Genomic DNA, 25,012 nt, shown 5'->3' on the forward strand with positions numbered 1-25,012 from the left:
TGACACCCGTGCTAATCAAGAATCTATCAAACTCCACTTTAAAAATATCCATTGACTTGACATCCACAGCCTTCTGTTTGGAGCGGCATGGTGGTAGAGTTGCTGCTTTATAGCGCCAGACAACTGGGTTCGATTCTGCCTACGGGTGCTGTCTGTACGGAGTTTGTACGTTCTCTCTGTGACCACGTAGGTTTTCCCTGGGTGTTCTAGTTTCCTCCCACATTCCAAAGACTGGTGCAGGTTTGTAGGTTACTTGGGTTCTGGGAATTGTCCCCAGTGTATAGGATAGAACTAGAGTACGAGTGATCGTTGGTCGGTGTGGACTCGGTGGGCCAAAGGGCCTGTTTCCACCTGTTCCAGCTTTTCACCATACCTCGGTACATGTGACAATAAACTAAATTAAACTAAGTACAGGACAGGAGCAGGCCAACCTGCCAACAATGTCTTTGCTGAATATTGATACCATGATAAACTGTATCTATACACTGCGGACGGCTCGATTGTAATCATGTCTAATCTTTCTGCTGACTGGTTAGCATGCAACACTGCGCCTCAGTGTAACATGTAACAATAAACTAAACTAAACGAATCTCCTCTGCCTGCACGTGATCAATATCCCTCCATTCCCCGCATATCTATGCGTGTATCTAAAGGTCTCTTAAACGCCACTGTCGTATCTGCCTTCACCATCATCCTGTGCAGGACATTCCAGGCACTCATCACTCTCTGTAAACAAAAAGCTCTGTGCATCTCCTTTAAACTTTTCCCCTCACACCTTAAAGCTGTGGCTTCTAGTTCTACCCTAAAGGAGAAAGATTCTGACTGTCTAACCTATCTATGCTTCTCATCATTTTATAAACTCCCCTCAGCCGCCAACAATACAGAGAAAACAAACCAAGTTTGTCCAACCTCTAGTTAAAGCTAATATGCTCTAATCCAGGCATCATTCTGGTAAACCTCTTCTGCTCCCACTCCAAAGCCTGCACATCCTTCTTGTAATGGGTGCGGCTGCTTGCCCTGGGGCAGAAGAGGCAGAGGGGTGCTTTTGGACATTGGCCAAGAACAGGGTATTGAGCCTTTCCAATGTCGGATGCACATTGCCTGTCTTGACCGGGGGTTAGGTACGGAAACCCCGGCAGGACTGGGTCAGGACATTTACCTTCTGTAGGAGGTGGTGGTTGATTCCTGCACCATTCCTGCAGCCCTAGAGGCCTGGGATGGGACTGAGATCTCCATTTACACAGCTGGTTAGGCCTTAGTGAAACAGAAAGCCCCCAATGGGAAGAGTCAGAAATGTACAGCACGGAAATAGTTCCACCGTGCCTTTGCTGACAGAGTTAGCATTGGGGATGGTCCCATTTGCCTGCATTCTTCCCACAACCCACTAAGCCCTTCTTATCCACATATCTATCCAAATGTATTTAAAAACTAATAGTTGGATGTGCTTCGATGTGTGGTATTGTCAAGCAATGCAAGTAATTCAAGTGCTGGTAGAAGCCTGAATGTGTACAAGTTTGTAGAAGCAGTCAGACAAAAAGCAATGAATTACCTGTAATGTTTCATTAAAAACTGGATCCACTGTGTTCCTCTTCACCGAGCTCTTCAACTTACTGTGAGAAGATTTGTCAGGAAGCAAGTAGGTCTTCACATACCTGAGAAAGATTTTAAAAAATCAAAACACTTTCAGTTTCAGGAGAATATCCAATGAAAATACTGGATGTTTAATTTACAGTGGTAGAAAGATGAAAATGAAACATCATCTCTGTAGCACACCTCACATTCTGCCCTAACTGATTAGCAGAGTGGCGCAGCAGGTGGAGCTGCTACCTCACAGCACCAGTGATCGGGTTCAATCATGACCCGGGTTTGATGCTGTCTGTGTGGAGTTTGATTGTTCTTCCTGTGACCTCACCGCTTCTCTAAACCAAACTAATCTACACAGAGTGTATGATATAAAATGTTGTATATATAAGACCATTGTCTTGTTTCATCACATCTGATTAAATGTTAGGAACTGTGTCTGAGCATAGTTTTGCTGGCATTGAAAGAATGCTGTACAGCAGGTCTGTGGAGGAAACAATGCAGTTGCCCACTGGCATCACACAAGCCTCTGCCAAGAATCTGTAGATGGCCAAGATTGGAAAGAAATGACAACAGGGTGTGTTTTTATTCAGTGATTGACAATGTTCTTATCTCTCTGTTGTGTAACTTGGACTTACGCTCCAATAAATGAATCTCAAAGACATTTGGACAGGTGCACATTTAAGAAAAGTTTAGAGATATGGGCCACATGTGGGTAAATGGAACTAGCTTGGTTGGGGCATCTTGGTTGGCATGGATGAGTTGGGCCGAATGGCCCGTTTCCATGCTGTATGACTATGTAGCACTGCAAACCAACATTTAGTGGCACAATCTTACTGACAAGACGACTTATGCTCAAAGCAATACAATGATATGGGCTTGGAAGGCAGGTTTGCTGAGGCAGATTGACAGGTTGGATTAAAACCACGTCACCGAGTCATGGAGACATACGGCACAGAAACCGGCCCTTCGGCTCACTAATTCCGTGCCGACTATCAACCACCCATTTACACTGATCAAACATTAAGCCCATTTTTTATATGGATCATGTGCTGGCGGAGGGAATTAGTCTAATGGCATCATATTCAGCAAGGTCAAGGGCCAAAGGGCCTGTTCCTGTGTTCTACTGTTCTCTGTTCAAATTGGAGTGTCCAGAGGAAGCCCATGAAGTTTGGTTTAGTTCAGTTTAATTTCGTTTTGTTTATTGTCATGTGTACCAAGGTACAGTGAAAAGCCTTTTGTAGCGTAATATCCAGTCATGCATGATTAGGGTGGAGCTGCCCCCACCTCTACCTTCCAGTCTGAAGAAGGGTTCCAACCCGAAACGTCACCCTGCCTGATCTGCTGAGTTACTCCAACCTACAGCTCTACCAGTGTGCTGCTTAACCAACGTTTAAAGCAACGATTCATAAATCTCAACAAACACATTCCTTTGAGGAGTATAATTACAGGGACAAAGTGAAACTGCCATATCCAGCTGCAGCAAAGTTAACAATACTATCAGCAGAAAGCAGCAAACCTGTTGATCAGGAGTGCTGTAGAAATGAGTAGGACATCCTTGTGATTGCGGCAGTGCAGCGTAGGTTCACGAGATTGATCCCTGGGATGGCGGGACTGTCATATGAGGAAAGATTGAAAAGGCTTGTATTCACTGGAGTTTAGAATGATGAGGGGGATCTTATGGAAACATATAAAATTATAAAAGGACTGGACAAGCTAGATGCAGGAAAAATCTTCCCAATGTTGGGCGAGTCCAGAACCAGGGGCCACAGTCTTAGAATAAAGGGGAGGTCATTTAACACTCAGGTGAGAAAAAACTTTTTCACCCAGAGAGTTGTGAATTTATGGGATTCCCTGCCACAGAGGGCAGTGGAGGCCAAGTCACTGGATGGGTTTAAGAGAGAGTTAGATAGAACTCTAGGGGCTGGTGGAGTCAAGGGATATGGGGAGAAGGCAGGCACGGGTTATCGATAGGGGATGATCAGCCATGATCCCAATGAATGGCGGTGCTGGCTCGAAGGGCCAAATGGCCTCCTCCTGCACTTATTTTATATGTTTCCATGTTTCTATGTTTCTATAACAGAAAAAAAACTGCAGATGCTGGAATCTTGAGCATACACTAACACTATCCTACACACTAGGGAGAATTTACAATTTTTGTCGGGCCAATTAATCTGCAAACCTGTACATCTTTCGAATGTGGGAGGAAGCCGGAGCACCCAGAGAAAACACACGCGGTTACAAGGAGAACATATAAACTCTATACAGACGGCACCCGTGGTCAGGATCGAATCCGGGGTCCCCGGTGCTGTAAGGCAGCAACTCCACCATTGTGGCATCGTGCCGCCTCTAAAGGTGTGGATCGAACAATGATTTATCTTTTATAAAGCAGATCCTGAAGTGTATGAGCAGAGATTTTACTGATCCTGAGCCTCTCCTTGCTCTTTGCTCTGAATTGGATCAACAAAAGGCCTGGATAGGGTGGATGTGGGATGGATGTTTCCACTAGTGGGAGAGTGTAGGACCAGAGGGCACAGCCTGAGAATAAAAGAACATACCTTCAAAATGGAGGTGAGGAGGGATTCCTTTAGCCAGAGGCTGGTGAAACTGTGGAATTCATTGCCACAGATGACGGTGGAGGCCGTCATTGGGTATTTTTAACATAGAAAATAGGTGCAGGAGGAGGCCATTCGGCCCTTCGAGCCAGCACCGCTAAGAAAGGAATTGATAGGCTCCTGTTTAGGAAGGGTGTCAAAGGTAATGGGGTGAAGGCAGCAGAATAAGGGTGAGAGGGAAAAATAGTTCAGCAATTATTAAATGGCTGACTAGACTTAATGGGCCGGATGGCCTAATTCTGCTCCTATAACTTATGAACTTATAAAGACATTGGGTAGGTTTAAGGCAGAGATTGATAGCTTCTTGATTAGGAAAGGTGTCAAAGGTTACAAGGAGAAGGCAGGAGAATTGCGGGTGAGAGGGAAAAATGGAGCAGCCATGATTGAATGGCAGAGCAGACGATGGGCTGAATGGCCTAATTCTGCTGTTAAGTCATAGTTTTACGTTCCCTACATAATAGGACAATAGACAATAGATAATAGGTGCAGGAGTAGGCCGTTCGGCCCTCCGAGCCAGCACCGCCATTCAATGTGATCATGGCTAATCCCCAATCAGTACCCCGTTCCTGCCTTCTCCCCATATCCCCTGACTCCGCTATTTTCAAGAGCCCTATCTAGCTCTCTCTTGGAAGCATCCAGAGAACCTGCCTCCACCGGCCTCTGAGGCAGAGAATTCCACAGACTGCCGTGGGGTAGACTGACACCCCTCCCCCTCTCCCCAATCTTTGCACATCCCCAAGGACAAAGGACATTTATTGTCACATACACTAATTGGTGCAGTGAAATTTGAGTTACCATGCAGCACACAAATAAGATAAACACAACACTTTAGAATTTAACATAAAACATAAAAACACTTCCCCCCAAAGTGGAATCAACGTTTCCCACTGTGAGGGAAGGCACCAAAGTTCAGTCCTCTTCCTCTGTTCACCAGTGGTCGGGGCCTATTGAGGCTCCTGCAGTCGCTGTTACGGGCCCAATGTTTCAGGCCCTCGAACGAAAGAACACTCTCAGCGGCCCAGAGCCTCCGAATCGGCCGCTTCTTACCGGAGACCGCGATTTCCGAAGTCCACAGGCCGAGCTGGGCGGAAATACAATGATGGCAACCTCGGCAAGAGATCCCAGGCTCCGCGATGTCAAAGTCAGCGCCGCCCGCGGCTGGAAAGTCAACGCCGCCCGCGGCTGGAAGCTCCACAGACCACAGCTCCACGGTGTTCAAAGTCGGCATTCCCAGCACTCTGCAGCTCCAACACACGGCGACCCTGGTAAGGCATCGCCCGCTCCGCGGTGGAATCCAGTGCTGCGCCGCCGCTGCTGAAGCTGAGGCTCTGGCCGGTCTCCGGCAAGAAAGGCCGCCCCAATCCAGATGGTACACCGCGAGGAGGGGGCGAAGATGCGGCTCGGAGAATAGTCGCATCCTCGACCAGGAAGTGACTAAGAAAACAGTTTCCCCCTCCCCCCCCCTCCCCCCACATAAAAAGACTGAAAGACCCACGAAAACGAACTTTAAAACAGACTAAAAATAACCAAACGAATGAAAGGACAGACAGCTGCAGGCGAGGCAGCCACACTCGATGGTGCCACCACTCAAACAGTACCCAAATATCAAAAGCCCTTCATCACCTGTGCCCTTTGGCCTCTCAGAAGATGCCCTTGTCTGAAGAAGGGCATCAACCAGAAACATCACCTACTGTATTCCTTTTCCCCAGAGATGCTGCCTGGCCCGCTGAGTTACTCCAGCATTTTGTGTCTATCTTCGGTGTAAACCAGCATCTACAGTTCCTTCCTACACATGCTGTACAAACACGACTTCCCTTTTTAACAGAGCTTGCTCTAGAAAACACCTACGGGTTTCTCTTCTTCCCATCTCCGGGGGCTAGGTTTTTGCATGCTTTGATGAGTATCTCCAGCGCCAGGGCCTTAAAGTTGTACCGGATGGACAACTCGATTTCACCAGTAACATTAGCCTTGTCCACCGTCTCTGACACTGTGCAGATGCTGCTGATGCTGCCGCTACTTTCCTATGGAGACATGATGGGAGACAGGACATCACGACTGGTGCCTTACAACTCGGCGGCCACCCTTGCCTTAATGTGGCTTTGATCCCAACCCGAGGGGCCAGCGAGCTGCCCGATCGCTTCAGCCCAAGCCCATTGGAAGTTCGCAGAATTGTGGACGCAGCCCAGAGCATTACACAAATCAACGTTCCTTCCATTGACTCCATTTATACCTCAAGCATCCTCGGCAAGGCCAGCAGCATAATCACATACAAGGCACACCCCGGCCACTCCCTCAGGGACAGTTTCTTCCCAACTGTTATCAGGCAATTGAACCATCCTATCAACAACTAGGGAGCGGTCCTGAACTACGATCTACCTCATTGGAAACCCCCAGACTATCTTTGGCCAGACTTTACTGGACTTTATCCAGGACTAAGCGTTCCTTTATCGTGTATCAGCACACTGTGGATGGCTCAATTGTAATCATATATTGTTTTTCCACTGACTGGTTAACACACAACAAAAGCTTTTCATTGTGACAATAAACATTGTTGGCTGGTAAAGATATGCGAACGACAGGGATACAAGGATGTGAATGGTGGAACTAGTAGGATGACTAGGATAGGGGAAGGGAGGAGAGGGGATGAGGGGGAAAGGAATACAGGGGTTACTTGAAATTAGAGAAATCAACATTCATACCGCTGGGTTGTTAGCTGTCGAAGCAAAATATGAGGTGTTGTTCCTCCAATTTGCGTGTGGCCTCACTATTTTTAGCCTTTTCTCCCCCCCCCCCCCCCCCCCCCCCCCCCCCCCCCAGTCATCCTCCTAGTTCCACTGTTTACATCCTTGTATCCCTGTAGCACTTCCCCAGCCAACAATGGGCCATGATGGACTCCACCCTCCCTGAGGTCATCTGTGGCTGGCCCTATCTTCCTCTATCTTTCAGTCTGAAGATTTCTGACTCGAAAGTCATCTATACCTTTTCTTCAAAGATGGTGCCCTGACCCGCTGAGTTACTTCAGCAATTTGTGTACCTTTTTGTAAATCAGCATCTACAGTTCCTAGTTTCTAAATCCCTCAGAACCTTTTCTATAATGAAGCAGCCCTTCACCAGAGGGTGAGAACCTCACGTGCTTCTCTGCACATTGTGCATCTGTCCAAATGTGTAGAGAAATACTTGAGGAACTCATACTCTGGTTAAGAGTTGCTTCATTATTCGTGAAAGGGCTTGGTCCAGGTACCACATAGAACAGCTTCTTCAGCCCACAATGTTTGTGCTGAACATGATGCCAAGACTAACACTATCTACCTGCACATCATCCATATCCCTCCATTCCCTGCATATATCCACGTCTATCCAAAAGTCTCTTAAATCCACAATTCTATCTGCCTTAACCACTTCCCCCGGCAGCACGTTCCAGGCACCCATCACCCTCTGTATAAAAAACCTGCCCCGCACATCTACATTAAAAGAGATTAGTATGCAAAATTAGAGCACATGGCATTGGGGGTAGGGTATTGACATGGACAGCGAGCTGGTTGGCAGACAGGAAACAAAGAGTAGAAATGAACGGATCCTTTTCAGAATGGCAGGCAGTGACTAGTGGGGTGCCACAAGGCTCGGTGCTGGGACCCCAGTTATTTACAATATATATTAACGATTTAGACAAAGAAATTAAATGTAGCATCTCCAAGTTTGCGGATGACACAAAGTTGGGTGTCAGTGTGAGCTGCGATAAAGATGCAGGGTTGCAGGGTGACCTGGATAGTTTGGATGAGTGGGCAGATGCATGGCTGATGCAGTATAATGTGGATAAATTTGAGGTTATCCCCTTTGGTGGCAAGAACAAGAAGGCAGATTATTATCTGAATGGTCAGATTAGGAAAAGAGGAAATGCAACGAGACTTGGGTGTCCTTGTACATCAGTCACTGGAAGTTAACATGCAGGTACAGCAGGCACTGAAGAAAGCAAATGGCATGTTGGCTTTCATAGCGAGTATTTGAGTTTAGGAGCAAGGAGGTCCTGCTGCAGTTGTACAGGTGAGACCATATTGTGGACCTGGAGTATTGTGTGCAGTTTTGTCAAGTCAAGTCAACTTTATTTGTCACATACACATACGAGATGTACAGTGAAATGAAAGTGGAAATGCTCGCAGGATTGTGCAAAACAACAGAACAGAACAGATCCAGTATTTACATTAAAAAAAGAAGACGCAATTTGAGGAAGGACATTCTTGCTATTGAAGGAGTGCAACGTAGGTTCACCAGGTTAATTCCTGGGATGGCGGGACTGACATATGATGAAAGAATGGAGTGACTGGGCTTATATTCACTGGAATTTAGAAGGATGAGAGGAGATCTTTAAAAACATATTAAATTCTTAAGGGATTGGACCGGCTAGATGAAGGAAAAAAGTTCCCGATGTTGGGGGAGTCCAGAACCATAGGTCACAGTGTAAGAATAAGGGGTAGACCATTTAGGACTGAGATGAGGAAAAACCTTTTTTCATCCATAGAGTTGTGAATCTGTGGAATTCTCTGCCACTGAAGGCAGTGGAGGCCAATTCGCTAGATGTTTTCAAGTGAGAGTTACATTTAGCTCTTAGGGCTAACGGAATCAAGGAATATGGGGAAAAGCAGGAACGGGGTACTGATTTTGGATGATCAGCCATGATCATATTGAATAGCGGTGCTGGCACGAAGGGTGGAATGGCCGACTCCTGCACCTATTTTCTATGTTTCTAAACTTTGCCCCACTCACCTTGAAGCAGTATAAAACTCAATCAGTTGATGATCAACGTTGGGTCAGAGAAGACGGCACAGTGATCGATGTCAGAGCGGCAGAAAGGAGAGGGCGAAGCTGGAGGGGGCGGACAGGGGAAGGGGCAGATGGAGCGGGTGAAGCTGGAAGTAATGGGTGGACATGGAAGGGAGTGGATGGGGTGGTGGGAGGACGGACAGTGGAGGGGGGATGGCGGAATGGGGGGGGGGGGGAAACAAGGGATGGGGTGGGGAGGGGGACAGGCAGGTGGTGGAAGATGTGGAGCGGACAGAGAGGAAGGGCTGAGGCTGGCTCCACCCCCCCCCCCCCCCCCACACACCCCCCCACCCTGCACACCAGACTGACAGCTGACGTGTGGCGCCTTCACGCCCACCCCACAACACCACCCCCCCCCCACACCCCACCCCCACCCCCACACACCACCCCTACCCCCACTCCCCACCCCCACCCCCACCACACACCCCACACCCACCCACCCCCACCCCCAACCCCACACCACCCCCACCCCACACACCACCCCCACCCCACCCCACACACCACCCCCACCCCACACACCCACCCCACGCCACACCCACCACCCCACACCCCCCACACACACACCCCCACACACCACCACAACACCCCCCCCCACACACCACCCCCCACCCCACACACACCCCCACCCACACACCACCCCACCCCCACGCACCCCCACCCCACACACCACCCCCACCCCCACACCCCACCCCCCCCCACCCACCACCCCCACCCCACCCACACACCACCCACCCCCACCCCACCCCCCCACCACCCCCCCCCACACACCACCCCAACCCACTCACACCCACGTCCCCCACCCCCACACCCCCCCACCACACCACACCACCACCCCCACCCCCACCCCCACCCCCCACGCCCCACCCACACCCCACCCCACCCCCACACACCACCACCACCCCACCCCACCCCCACCCCCCATCCCCACCCCCACCCCACCCCCACCACACACACCACCCCCACACCCACACCCCACCCCACAACACCACCCCCACCCCCACCACCCACCCCACCCAAACAACCCCCCCCCCCCACCACCCCCCCCCCCACCCCACCCCCCACCCCACCCCCACCCCCACCCCCCCCCCCCCCCCCCCCCCCCCCCCCCCCCCCCCCCCCCCACCCCCCCCCCCCCACCACCACCCCCCACCCACCCCCCCCCCCACCCACATCCCCCACCCCACCCCCCACACACCATACAGCCTGTCACCACTGGCAACTCGCCAGCAGCGCCACGAGAAGGTCCAGCCACAAGAGGTCAATAACAACTCCAAGGTCAGATGCACTAATTGGCCTTATCTATGCACTGGCTATGATTGGTGAGGATATATGTAAAAGGGGCTTCTGTAATAAACGTGACTCAAGGTGTCTGGCTCAGCTAAGTCGTCTGTTCTTTTGCTTTCTGTCGTGGGATTCAGTAGACCCTACAGCTGTACACATAGAGGAGACGTTTCCTGTGGGGCCAGGCTTTCTTTACCTTGCTCACGCTGGTCAGGGCCGTATCCGACTTACTCTTCTCTTTCTTCAGCTCATTGTCGCTGGGAACGTAACCGGCTGATAGTAAGTGGGTTTTCTTCACCACATCTTCGTGAGATTTGGAGATATCTAGAGAAAGACAAGTTTCAACAGAGTAGCTCAAACCCTGATCTTCATCTGTATCCATCTATCACTTATACGTCCATAAGACATAGGAGCAGAGTTAGGCTATTCGGCCCATCATGTCTGCTCCACCATTCAGTCATGGCTGACCTATCTTTCCCTCCCAATACCACACTCCTGCCTTCTCCCTGTACCTGCACCAGTTGCTATCTTGGTCCTCCCCCTACAAGCCCTATGTCAGAGGGATGGAGCTGAGATCACTTACGTCTGATGCGGTCTGTAAACAACCAGAAGACATTCTCCATCGATCCAGTGAACCCTTTCGAATGCTTGGCCTCCTATGAATATTCAAAGCATCGTTAATCAGTTGTGCCGTCCTTAACATTTATTTACATGAATAAAACCTTACACCAATTCATCCCCTGATAGTCTCCAACCCTCACCCGTTCAAACCGTTGAACAGCGGTTCACTACTGTCCTGGCAAGATGTTTAAAATCCAATTTGCATGAAACAATATTTAAAATATTTAAAAGCTGTTCCCAAGATCCAATATGTTACGCCAATAATGAAGCAAATATGGCAGCACAGTGGCACAGCGGTAGAGTTTCTGCCTTACAGCGCCAGAGATGCGATTTCCTTGCTGACGACGGGTACTGTCATTGTGGAGCTTGTTCCTTCTCCCCTGAACTGCGTGGGTTTTCTCCAGGTGTTCCGGTTTCCTCCCACACTCCAAAGCCATAGATTTGTAGGATAATTAGCTTTGGTGTGTAGGATAGTGTCATTGTGTGAGGATCGCTGGTCGACGCGGACCCGGTGGGCCGAAGGGCCTGTTTCCATTCTGTATCGCTAAACTAAACTGAGCACAGCTGGTAGGAATGCTGCCTCACGGCACCAGAGACCCAGGGCCAATCCTGGCCTCGGTTCAGTCATTGTGGAGTTTGCACGTTCTCCATGTCACCGTCAGCATAAATAGGTGTTGTTTCCAGTCGGGATCCTTCTTCGGACATTTGCAAGGCTTTGCCCCACCCCCATGTCTTTTTTCCTGCTTTCCCCTCCTGACTCCATCAGCCTGAAGAAGGGTCCCGTCCCAAGGATGAATCGCACCCTGGCCACTCCCTCTTCTCCCCTCTCCCATCAGGCAAGAGGTAAAGAAGTATGAAAACACATACCTCCAGATTCAGGGACAGCTGTTCCCAGCTGTTATCGGGCATCTGAACCATCCTACCAACAACTAGAGAGCAGTCCTGAGCTACTATCTACCTCATTACTGGGTCTATCTTCGATCGGACTGTACTGGCTTTATCTTGCACTACACATGATACATGCTATTCCCTTTATCCTGTATCTGTACACTGACAGCACGATTGTAATCATGTATGGGGTTTCCGCTGACTGGTTAGCACGTAACAAAAGCTTTTTCACTGTGACAATAAACTAAACACAAACTCAATTTTACATTACCAGCTGACATCCCGTAGGTGGAGGAGTAGGGGGTACCACAGCAATACTGGTGGAGAAACAAGAAAGATGCATCATTTCGGTACTGGAAAGGTGAGATATTTGACAGTTACAGCAGCTTTTCAACAGACGACATACATCCGCGGCCATTTCTCACAGCTGTATACTACAGGAGGGCGTGTTAGGGCGGCACGGTGGCGCAGCGGTAGGGTTGCTGCCTTACAGCCCTTGCAGCGCCAGAGACGCAGGTTCGATCCCACGTTCGGGTGCTGTCTGTATGGTGTTTGTACGTTCTCCCTGTGACCGCGTGGGTTTTCTCAGAGATCTTCGGTTTCCTCCCACACTCCAAAGACTTACAGGTTATGTACATAAACTGGCTTGGGTTTGTATACTTGGTATAAGTGTAAATTGTCCCTAGTGTGTGTAGGATAGTGTTAATGTGCAGGGATCGCTGGTTGGCTCGGACTTGGTGGGCCGAAAGGCCTGTTTTCGTGCTGTGTCTCTAAACTAAACTAAAATTAAACTAAAGGAGGGTTTGGACAGCATGGAAAACTTAGCTTTTCACTCTACCTGGGTACACGGGACAATATAAACCTGAACCTCAGGGTTGTGCACAAACAGACAAGTTATGCCTTTGCCTTGACAAGCCTCACCTCAGTGTTCGGAAAGTCTGCAGAAGCTTCTCGCTTATTGTTTTGTGCTCACCTGTTGGACAACAAAACAATGACATTAGTGCCTTGAACACTTGAAGCAGAGGACTTTGTGCAGGTTTGTACAGGTGAATTAAACCTTGCGGCGAATGTATAGCGGCTTGGTGGTGGAGACATCTGCAGTAATGGGTGGTGGTGGAGGCAGATACGACAGTGGTGTTTAAGAGGCTGTTAGATAGGTGCATGGCACAGTGGTAGAGTTACTTCCTCACAGCGCTAGAGTGCCGGGTTCAATCCTGATTACTGGTACTGTTTGTCTGGAGTTTGTATGACTGCGTGGGTTTCCTCCAGGTACTCCGGTTCCCTCCCACATTCCAAAGACGTGTAGTTTTGTAGGTTAATTGGCGTTTGCAAATTGTCCCAAGTGTGTAAGATGGAACTAGTGTACGGGTGATCAGTTGATCAATGGTCGGCATGGACTCGGCCTGCCGAAGGGCCTGTTTCCATGCTGTATCTCTAAATCTAAAAACTTGGTCATGCAGGGAATGGAGAGATATGGATCATGTGCAGGCAGAGGGCCGTGCTGCCGAGGGCGGTGGTGGAGGCAAATACAATTGTGGCATTCAAGAAGTCTTTAGATAGGCACATGGAAGTGCAGTAAATGGAGGGGTATGGATCATGTACAGACAGAGGAAATTAATTTAACTTAGCATCTTGTTTTGCACAGACATTGTGGGCTGAATGACCTGTTCCTGTGCTGTACTGTTCTATAAAGAAAGGCATTCTGAGTATCACATGTCCCTTTTAACTCCCCCTCTTTCCCCTCCCACTCTGTCCTCTTCCACCCACACCCCTCTGTCGGGTTTTACATTTCATTCCTCCTCTTCTCAACTTATCTGACACCCTTTCGTCTCCGTTTTGCCTCCAGCCTTTCTCACATACTCCACCCATCTGCTAATCCAACCGGCACTCACCTTTATCCACCTTGCCAAGCTTTACCCTGCCCCCACCTCTCTTTTTCAGCTTTCTCCCCCCAACTACTATCTGTCAGAAGAAGATCCAGATCCGAAATGTCATCTGTCCATTTCCTCCGCCGATGGTGACTGATCCATTCAGTTCCTCCAGCCTTTTGGTTTTTCATACCCAAAGGCTTCCTACCCAAACCATACCCACAGAGAGGCTTCAGCTGCAATTTCTACCTCATCTGAGACCTTTTACCAGCACACGCTTAGAGTCATACAGTGTGGAAACAGGCCCTTCGGCTCAACTTGCCCACACATGTCCCATCTACACTAGTCCCTCCTGTCTGCGTTTGGCCCATATCCCTCTAAACCTATCCTCTCCATGTACCTGTCTAAATGTTTCTTAAACATTGCAATTGTACCTGCCTCAACTACTTCATCTGGCAGTTTGTTCCATCCACCCACCACCCTTTGTGTAAGAAGGTTACCCCTCTGGTTCCTGTTAAATCTTTCCGCATTCACCTTAAACCTATGCCTTCTGGTTCTCGATTCTCCTACTCTGGGCAAAGATTGTGCATTTACCCGATTTTGTACACCTCTATAAGGTCACCCTTCATCCTCCAAGGAATGGAGTCCTAGCCTGTTCAACCTCTCCCGATAGCAGGCTCTCAAGACCTGGCAACATCCTTGTAAATCTTCTCTGCATCCTTTCCAGCTTGACAACATCTTTCCTTTAACATGGTAACCAAAACTGGACATAATACTTTAAATGTGGCCTCACTCATTTCTTATATAATGGTAACATGACCTCCCAACTTCTATACTCAATACTTTTGACTTTGTTTTTTTCATACAAAATGCTTTTATTCAGAACAAACAAAAATACAAAGTAGTAACACGATCAAAGAGTGCCTATATTGGCATTTTACGAACAAAATGATCAAATTAAAATATTAACATTTTTATCAACAATACAATCGACCTCCCGTGGTGACCAGTGTTCACGGAAGGCCTTCAGAGTCCCCGTGGACACCGCGTGATCCGTCTCCAGGGGCACGGATGTAACCCCGGAAAAGGGGCAGGCAGCCCACCGCTATGCAGCCGTCGACTGCCCGCTGCCTGGACCATCTAGGCCAGGCCCAGGAGCAGACCTACAGGGAGACCCCCTCCTCCTTCCCGACCCTCCCCTCTCTGTACCGAGTGCCCAAAAATCAATAACGCTGGACTAAAGTGGAGCCAAAACTTGAGGAGCAGCCCCTTCAGATACTCGAACAGGGGCTGCAACCTCTCACACTCCATGTAGACGTGGAACACGGTCTCTTCCTCGCCGCAGAAGTGACATGCTCAAGTACTTGTTGCAGGCCATGACTTTGTGCAACACTCTCCACCCCAGGTCCCCAATGTAAAGGGGGAGGATTCCCTTGTAGAGAGACCTCCACTGGGGACCGCTCCCCTCGTCAGGTGGTAACACGGACACATCACAGAATGGCACGCTGGGCATCTTGGAAAGGCGGCTCATGTTGCGTGGGGCCGGCTCTCGGGGAGGGACTCAATACTCTGACTGATGATGGCTTATGTGCCAAAAGCCGTTTCGATCACTCTATCTACCAGTGACACCTTACTCTACAGAACATGAGGGATATGGGCGTGCGATACATTCCCTCTTATAGAACAGAGAACACAGGACAATACAGCACATGAACAGGCCCTTGTCTGTGTTGAACATAATGCCAGGTTAAACTAATCTCCTCTGCTTGCACATGATCCAAATTCCTCCATCTCCTGCACTTCCATGTGACTATAAAAAAGCCTCTTAAATGCAACTGCGCAGTTTTTTTCTCCTCTCGGGTTAGATATGCCATTTATTGTCACTATACATGTACAGTGAAACTGAAAGCTGCTCGTACTCAGTGCATACATACAATTTAGCACAAAAAACAAGAAACAGAAAAAAAACAAAAAACAGAAGGGAGATGGGGGGGGGGACATATATACATATATCATATATACATATATACAGATGGAAGTCCGTGTTGGGCGGTGTAGTCAGTGCATGTGTGAATTTGAATTTATGGTAGATATAATTCTCGGAAAGCAACTATTCCTGAGTCTGTTTGTCCTGGATTTGATGCACCTATAGCGCCTTCCAGAGGGCAGCAGGTCGAACAGTCCAAACGCAGGATGGGAGCTGTCTTTGATGATCTTCTTTGCCCTGCTAAGACAGCGGGAGGTGTAGATGTCCATCAGGGAGGGGAGAGGGCAGCCAATGATCCTCTGCGCTGTCCTGGTTACCCTCTGAAGCCTCTCCCTGTCTTCCATGGTGCAGCTGCCATACCATGCTGTAATGCAGTATGTCAGCAGGCTCTCGATGGACGAGCGGTAGAAGGTCAGCAGCAGGTTAGAGTCCAGGTTGTGCTTCCTGAGGACCCTCAGGAAGTGCAGCCGCTGCTGAGCCTTCTTGATGACCGCTGTCGTGTTGTCCGTCCAGGAGATGTCAGCAGCGATATGGACACCGAGAAACCGGAAGGTGTTGACCCTCTCCACACACTCGCCGTTGATGTGTAGGGGGGCTAAGTCGGTGCTGTGCCTCCTGAAGTCGACAATGAGCTCTTTTGTTTTCCTGGTGTTCAGAGCCAGATTGTTTTCTGAGCACCAGGTTGTCAACTTCAGGACTTCCTCTCTGTAGGCTGCCTCGTCTCCCTTCGAAATAAGTCCGACCACAGTAGTGTCGTCAGCAAATTTGACGATGCGGTTGTTGTTGTGGGCCGGACTACAGTCGTAGGTGTAGAGACAGTATAAGAGGGGGCTTAGCACACAGCCCTGTGGGGAATCGGTACTCAACCTGCGAGTGGAGGAGAGGTGGGGGCCGAGTCTCACAGTCTGGGGCCGGTTGGTGAGGAAATCCTTTATCCAGGCACATGTGACAGTGGGGAGGCCGAGAGTGACCAGTTTACCTATGAGAATGTCCGGAATGATTGTATTAAAGGCTGAACTAAAATCCACAAAGAGCATCCGGACGTAGCTCTGCCCCTGCTCCAGATGGCTCAGCACAGAGTGGAGAGCTACGGTGATGGCGTCTTCTGTGGATCTGTTTTGGCGATAGGCGAATTGGTGGGGGTCGAGGTCTGGTGGTAGATAGACCTTGATGTGCTGGAGGACCAACCTCTCGAAGCACTTCGTGATTACCGGAGTGAGGGCCACAGGACGGTAGTCATTAAGGCTGGTGATGGTAGACTTCTTCGGCACAGGGACGATTGTGGCTGATTTTAGGCAGGACGGAATAACTGCCTGGGCCAGGGAGAGGTTGAAAATTCTGGTGAAGATGGCAGTGAGCTGGTGGGCGCACGCTTTGAGCACCTTACCAGGTACTCCATCTGGGCCGGTAGCCTTCTTGGGGTTCACTGCCAGGAGCACCCGTCTGACATCGTGCTCCGTTAAGGAGCGACCTGATAGAAGTATATAAAATCTGAGAGGTTGTGACTATCAGATAGTCAAATACGAGACTATCTGAAATCACATACCCAAGGCTGTCAATAAATGGTTCCAGACATACTAGACGAATGCATGAATAGAAACTCGGATACAAATAAATTAATATCGTACCTTTATAATACCCTTTTAAATATACAAACCCCATCATTGGAAATAATTAGGCGAGCTTGGGAAGATGAATTGGGCCTAACAATTATAAAAGATAGATGGGAGGAAAGCCTTCTATATATACATAACTGTTCTCTTAACGTTAGGCATTCGTTAATACAATTTAAAATACTGCATAGACTTTATTATTCAAAGTCTAAACTGAATAAGATCTTCCCAAATGTTTCCCCTATTTGTGATAAATGTCTCCTTCAGGAAGGAACCATAACTCATTCTTTTGCCTCCTGTATAAAGTTACATAATTTCTGGGGGGGAATTTTTGAAATTTTTTCTAAAATACTTAAAATAAAATTGGACCCCAACACAGAATTGATTACTCTAGGTACGTCAGAAGCCTTTGAGCTAACATTATTTCAAAGACGTTTCCTTAACTGTGGCCTGATAACGGGGAAAAAACGAATACGTTTAGGACGAGGGGCAGGTATATCTCCACTTTTTTTCTTTTTTCTTTTTTTTTCTTTTTCCTCTCTTATATCTTTATTCACTCTGTGCCCACACTACTTTGGTAGTCTAGGGGTCCTATCTTTTCACTTTCCACTTTTCCCCTCTCTTGTTTTTTCTCTCTTCTTTTCCCTCATTTTCAGGTTAAAAGGTTGAAATAGCTGTACAATAATTGTATAATTTTACGCCGAATGTTTTATTCTTGTACAATTGCTTCTAATAAAAATAATTAAAAAAAATAAAAAATAAATAAAATTGTTAGAGGTATAAATAAGGTAGACTGTCAGAACATTTTTTCGCAGGTTGTAAATATAAAAACTGAGAGGGCATAGCTTTAAGGTGTGAAGGGCAAAGTTTAAAGGAGATGTGCGGGCAAATTTTGTTATACAGTGTGTGGTCAGTGCCTGGAATGTGCTGCCAAGGGTGGTGGTAGAGGCAGATACAATAGTAATGTTTAAAAGACTTTTGGATAGATGTACGGCTGTGAAGGGACTGGTGGTATATGGATCACGAGCAGGCAGATAAGAGTTGGTCTGTACAGTCTGAAGAAGAGTCCTGACCCAAAACGTCACTCATCCTTTTTCTACAGAGATGCTGCCTGACCGACTGTGTTACTCCAGCACGTTGTGTCTATCTTTGGCATAAACCAGCATCTGCAGTTCTTTCTGCACAGATAAGACTTAGTCTTGGCATCATGTTTGGCACAGACATTGTGGGCAGAAGTGCCTGTTACGATGCTATGTACTGTACTGTTCTATGTTCTAAAACATGGCCCGATCAAAGACCTTTTGTGGTGACCAGGCAGTGTCTGTCTAATTGGAATCAGGGTGTCAGCACTGTTGGCATTGAACAAGCCTCACGTTTCCTGGGTCTTTGGCCACATTTCCTTGGGGTGTCGGTGGTGACAGCGTAAATACCTTGCTCCAGGCGAAACTTCTTTGCTCTCTCCTCGATAAACCACTCTCCAGACTTCACCTTCACCAGCCTGAAATACAGAAACAGCAGAAATCATTTCACAAGTGGAACTCGGCGCTTGCGTTAGTCACGTATGTGACCTGGGCATCTGTCTAACACCCAATGCAGTGGCATCCCCTTCAACGACACGGAGAGAAGAAATTATTTGTCAAGTGAAAAACACAATGAGATCAATGACACTGAAAAGCTCCATACGGAAGAGAAATTAATCAGCCCAGAGATGGATAAATCACATGCAGCTGATGTCCCAGAGGTTGAAAGAGTGGGTATAGATATCCCATATCCTCCTAAACTCTATAGATCCTGAAGTTGTTATGGAGTCATAGAGTCAGACAGCAAGGAAACAGGCCCTTCGGCCCAGTTTGCCTACGCCGACCAAGGTGGCACATTTACACTAGTCCCACCTGCTCGGTTTAGCTCATATTGCTATCCTATCCATGTACCTGTTCAAATGTCATTTAAATGTTGTTATAGTTTCGACCTCAACTACCTCCTCTGGCAGCTCATTCCATATACTCACTACCCTCTGTGTGGAAAAGGCTCCTATTAAATCTTTCCCCTCTCACCTTAATCCTGTGTCCCCTGTTTCTTGACCAGTCCACCACTCTGGGTAAAAGACTCTGTGCATCTACCCTAACTATTCTCCTCATGGTCTAATACACTTCTATAAGATCATCCACCCCTCATCCTCCTGTGCTCCAAGGAATAAAGTCCTAGCCTGCCCAACCTCTCGCTATAGCTCAGGGTCTTGAGTGATGGGTGCCCATGTCCAAACATCTACCTATTAAACCCCTCTCACCTGTTTCCACCTGCCAGGCTTTGTCCTGCCCCCCACTTCTCTTCTATCTATCTCCCTCACATCACGGTCAGTTTGAAGAATAGTCCTGACCCGAAACGTCAGCTACCCAATCCTGACACTGGTTAATGCACAAAAGGACACAAAGTGCTGGAGTAACTTAGCGGGTCAGGCAGCATCTCCAGAGAACATGGAAAGGTGACATTTTGGGTTTGGGACACTTCTTCAGACTGATGGCAGTGGGGAGAGAAAGTTGGAAGAGATATGGTGCCTTTGTTTATCCATCTTTCTAACAACCCTCCCACCCCTCTCTCAACCCCCCCCCCCCCAACCCCCACCTCACCTGTATCAGGGTTGTAGCTGCGGGAAGAAAAAAGACTCAAAGTGCTGGAGTAACTCAGCCAGTCAGGCAGCATCTCTGGAGAGAATGGATAAGTGACGTTTCGGGTTGGGACCGTTCTTCAGATTCCTTTTTAGATTCAGATTCTGCAGTTCCCCGTTTCTACCTGGAAACTCTCAACCCCGGCAAGAGTATAACAGGGCAATCAGTTTGAGATTCTCTTACCCATGAGCATGGCACACGATGCAGCGGGCCACTTTATTGGAGTTGCGGGCGCAGCATCCATCGCACACTCGGTGACTGCAGACACTGCACTCAACACCCTTGTTAAACAGGAGTCCCAGGGCAGCCTGGCACCGAGCACAGGAATAGCTGCTGTATTCCCGGCCGCAGCTTTTTGCTCCTTTCCGCCGCGTCTCTTGATATTCCGATTTCAACTTTCTGTGCACAAGGGAGGACACATTTTCAGTGACATAAAACCATCACAGACTCAACAATTGCTTAGTTTCACCCAATTTTTCTCAGCGGTGCTATTGCTGAGGGTCAGTTTTAGGTAGTTCGGTTCAGTTCAGTTTACTTTAGTTTATTTTAGTTTAGTTCAGTTTAGTTCATTCCAGTTCAGTTTAGATACCATATTGCAGAATTCTATTTTTTCTTTTGAATTGAGTTAATGGAAAGATACAGCATGGAAATAGACCCTTCGGCCCACTGAGTCCACGCTGACCTGTTCACACTAGTTCTATGTTATCCCACTTTCTCATCAACTCCCTACACACTAGGGGACAATTTATGGGACAACTTAACTTACAAACCCGCCCGTCTTTCGCACGGCCACAGGGAGAATGTTCAAACTACACACACCAACAACTCCTGAAGTCAGGATCAAAACTGAGTCTGTGGTACAGTGTGGTAGCAGCTCTACTAGCTGGCCCACCCTGTAGAGTTGGTTGCAACTAAACAGAGAGACAAACTGCTTGCACAGGGGTAGAAGGAGGCTGTTCAGCCCCTCAAGCCTGTCCTGACATTCAATACAATTATGGTTGATCTAAATTGGCCTCAACTCCTCTTCTATTCCCCTTCTCCAGAACCCTCCAGGTCCACGAGGTTTCAAATCTGGTGGTATTCTAGGGCATGACGATAGTAAGGAGGTAATGTTGGGCTTCGTGAAAAGCATTAACATGTAGAACTACCAGTGCCTAAACAATCTATTCCAGATTACGGAGGCAAGCAATGGAGGCGATTGGTGGGTACTTGTCATCTTTGTCATCTCTTTAGCTATGGGTGAGGTGCCATAGGGCTGGAGCAGAGCCAGCATTGTTTCTTTGCCTGAGAAGAGCACTAACGACAAACCAGGAAATTATAGGGTAATGAGCCTTACATCAGTGATACGGAGATTGTGGGAGAAGATTCTGAGCAACATGATTTACTCTCATTTCGAAAAGTGGGGACATTAGGGAGATAGACAAAAATGCTGGAGAAACTCAGCGGGTCCAGCAGCATCTATGGAGCGAAGGAAATAGGCAACTTTGCCTATTTCCTTCGCTCCATAGATGCTGCTGCACCCGCTGAGTTTCTCCAGCATTTTTGTCTACCTTCGATTTTCCAGCATCTGCAGTTATTTCTTAAACACGTATTCGGGAGAGTCAGCATGGATTTGTGCAGGGGAGGTACAGACTCACATAGCCCATATCCCACTAAACCAAATGTATTTTAAATGTTGTTACAGTACCTGCTTCAACTACCTCCTCTGGCAGCCCGTTCCATACACCCACCACCCTGTTCAGCGCTCATGGTTGATTCCATATATTTCTGCATTACAGATCGATGAAGAAATGGAGCATCTCTGGAGAGCATGGCTGGATGACGTTTTGGGTAGGGATTCTTCTTGCGGCTGATTGAGGGGGATGGTGAGAGGAACCCGGAAGCAAGAAAAGATCAGGACAAATCAGGGCCGGCAACAAATGATCTCAGGCAGGGTGGTTCCCTGATAGGCTGATTGGTGGCGAGGGAGGGTGTGATCCCAAGAAGGACACATTGTTACATACGGTGGAACTGGTTAAATGAAATTACGTGGAGGAATGGGGTGGGGCAATGGGGGTGAGAGAAGTGAGAGTTGGAGGGAGGGGATTGTGTGTAGATGTTACCTAAAATTAGAAATTCTCAACATTCATACCGCTGGGTTATAAGCTACCCAAGTGAAATATGAGGTGCTGATCCTCCAGTTTGTGTGTAGATTCAGATTCAGATTCAGATTCAATTTTAATTGTCATTGTCAGTGTACAGTACAGAGACAACGAAATGCATTTAGCATCTCCCTGGAAGAGCGACATAGCAAATTATTTGAATAAATAATAATAAGTAATAATAAGTGTCCGGGGGGGTGGTGATTGGAAGTCACCGAGGTACGTTGTTGAGTAGAGTGACAGCCGCCGGGAAGAAGCTGTTCCTCGACCTGCTGGTTCGGCAACGGAGAGACCTGTAGCGCTCTCCCGGATGGTAGGAGGGTAAACAGTCCATGGTTGGGGTGAGAGCAGTCCTTGGCGATGCTGAGCGCCCTCCGCAGACAACGCTTGCTTTGGACAGACTCAATGGAGGGGAGCGAGGAACCGGTGATGCGTTGGGCAATTTTCACCACCCTCTGCAATGCCTTCCGGTCGGAGACAGAGCAGTTGCCATACCATGCTGTGATGCAGTTGGTAAGGATGCTCTCGATGGTGCAGCGGTAGAAGTTCACAGGATCTGAGGAGCTGAGGAGCCTCACTCTGGCAATGGAGGAGGCTCAGGACAGAAAGGTCAGTGGGGAAATGGGAAGGGTTAGCAACCGGGAGATCCTGTAGGCCTTGATGGACCCAGCATAAGTGTTCAGCGAAACGGTGGGCAGGTTTACGCTTGGTCTCACAGATGTGCAGGAGATCAATGTACCAACTTCACCAACTTCACAACCTTGGCTTTACTCAACACAGCGGTGGAACATTTCTCCAAAGAGTCTTTTGACCACAAACGTGCCTGAGGCCACGTCAACATGTTACTGTTTAGTCTAGTTTAGTTTAGAGCAGTGGTTCCCAACGTGGGGCGTATGCCCCACAGGGGGGCAATTTGATTTTTAAGGGGGGCAATTGACGTCTGAGGAACATGTTGCTGTTATTTTTTGGGTCCAGTTTAGTTTCAGATGTTAGAGATACAGTGCGGAGCCAGGTCCCTTCGTGCCCATTACAAATCCGCTCTCTTCCCGTACGCTAGCATCATATATATCACACATCTGGACAGGATTTTACAATCTTTACTGCAGAACCCAATTAATCTACACACCTGTCCACTCTTTGGAGTGTGTGAGGAAACCGGAGCATCAGGGCAAACCGGAGCATGCGGTCACGGGGAGGAGATACAAACTCTGTACAGACAGCACCCGTAGTCAGGATCAAACCCGGGGCTCTGCCGCTGTAAAACAGCAACTCTACCGCTGCACCACTGTCCCGCCCTCTGACCTGCCTTTGTTTTCAGGTCCCAGACACCTCTGCTAACCTGTCACGGGTGGGTCTGACCTCTGTGTCACTCACCTTATCCGTTCTTCTTCCACTTTTCGTAACATTTCATCACGTTGAAGGACCTCCAGAACTTTGTCCCTCTCTCGATCTTTGAGCGATTTGATATCAATTTCCAGATTCATTCTGCTCTGGGTTCAGAGCCGCTGACAATTCAACTCCTGAGTTTCTTTTAAACTACAAGACTAGGCAGGTTTCCAAAGGCCGGAACTGAGAAAGATCGTCGAGGAGACGGAGGAAGACCATGCATTGGCTTTCTGCTGTGGATCACCATCAACAGATTGGCATTAACATTATCAAACTCTGCTCCAGTGTACCCCGATTCTAAGCATTTTGTGACACTTTCTGACTGTCAGTTTAGAAACTTAAAGTCTCCTCGTCTTATCAGCTTGAGGCATTTAAAGTCTTCTCTGAAAGGCAAATAGGTAGAGGAAAGAATATTGGAATTAGAACATAGAACACGGAACAGTACAGCACAAGGATAGGCCCTTCAGCCTATAATGTTTGTGCCGAACCATCTTGTCGATGGGGCGGAGGACGGAGGACGGGGCATGGAGAGGCAGTTTGGGACGGGGCACGGAGAGGCAGTTTGGGACGGGGCATGGAGAGGCAGTTTGGGATGGGGCATGGAGAGGCAGTTTGGGACGGGGGCATGGAGAGGCAGTTTGGGACGGGACACAGAGAGGCAGTTTGGGACGGGGCGGGGCACGGAGAGGCAGTTTGGCCGCTCCACCGAGAACAAAGACGGGCCCCGCCGGGAGTGGGCGTGCACGGTGCCAAGAACAAGAGGGACCAAGCGGTGGGAGTGGCGGGGGGAGGCTGCCGAGAACAATGTGGGACCCGGTGGGGGGTGGGGTAGTGGGAGGAACGCAGCGAACAAAGAGAGACGAGATGACGCCAATGTGTACTTTTGTAACTTTGTCGGCATCAGAAACGTGGTGACCCTTTCGTGTACTTTGTGTATATTATGCAAATGCAAAGAATTTCACCGTACCTGGGTGCACGTGACAGTGAAGTATAATTGAATCATTGGACTATTATCTGACTGCACATAGTCCCTATCTCCCCATTATCTGCATCACTCTATGCCTGCTCTATCATCCACACCTGCACCCCTGCCCAAACCCCCCGCCCAAACCCCCCCGCTCCCCCCCCGCCCCCCCCCGCCTCGCCACCACCATCAAAAACACACACACATGGGACTGAACTGGATGGAACATGCTGTCATCACAGGTGTTCCACGACACTTGTCACTTTGCTTGTAACAGCACTACTTGTTATGTGGTATATTTATGGGGTATGTGTTATATGTGGGTATTGTTTTATGTGGGTTATGTGTAAGTGGGGAACCATGCACAGCTGGACAGGCACTTAAGCATTTCACTACTGGTTATACCTGTATAATTGAGTATGTGACCAATAAACTTGAATTGAATTGAATTGAATTGAACTCTCTTAAATGTCATCTGCAACAGTGGGCTTCAGGCACTCATCACTCTCTGTGTAAAAATCTTGCACGGCACATCTCCTATGAACTTTGTCCCTCTTACCTTAAAGCTATGCCCTCTAGTATT

At 48.4% G+C, this 25,012-nt stretch overlaps 1 protein-coding gene across 1 annotated transcript in view; it reads right to left on the bottom strand.

The window, feature by feature from the left end:
- sytl3 (synaptotagmin-like 3) overlaps positions 1-23,563 on the bottom strand; it is a 28,583-nt gene extending 5,020 nt beyond the window's left edge. The window contains exons 1-9 of the mRNA XM_055640011.1: positions 23,454-23,563; positions 20,122-20,337; positions 18,703-18,770; positions 12,726-12,777; positions 12,076-12,121; positions 10,879-10,951; positions 10,492-10,619; positions 6,045-6,217; positions 1,550-1,652 (exon numbers count right to left, since the gene is read on the bottom strand). Of these exons, the coding sequence (XP_055495986.1) occupies positions 1,550-1,652; positions 6,045-6,217; positions 10,492-10,619; positions 10,879-10,951; positions 12,076-12,121; positions 12,726-12,777; positions 18,703-18,770; positions 20,122-20,337; positions 23,454-23,563 (969 nt within the window). The remainder of the gene's footprint in view (positions 1-1,549; positions 1,653-6,044; positions 6,218-10,491; positions 10,620-10,878; positions 10,952-12,075; positions 12,122-12,725; positions 12,778-18,702; positions 18,771-20,121; positions 20,338-23,453) is intronic.
- Positions 23,564-25,012: the final 1,449 nt, after the last annotated feature.

Source organism: Leucoraja erinacea, chromosome 8, assembly GCF_028641065.1.
Source record: "Leucoraja erinacea ecotype New England chromosome 8, Leri_hhj_1, whole genome shotgun sequence".
NCBI lineage: Eukaryota > Metazoa > Chordata > Chondrichthyes > Rajiformes > Rajidae > Leucoraja > Leucoraja erinaceus.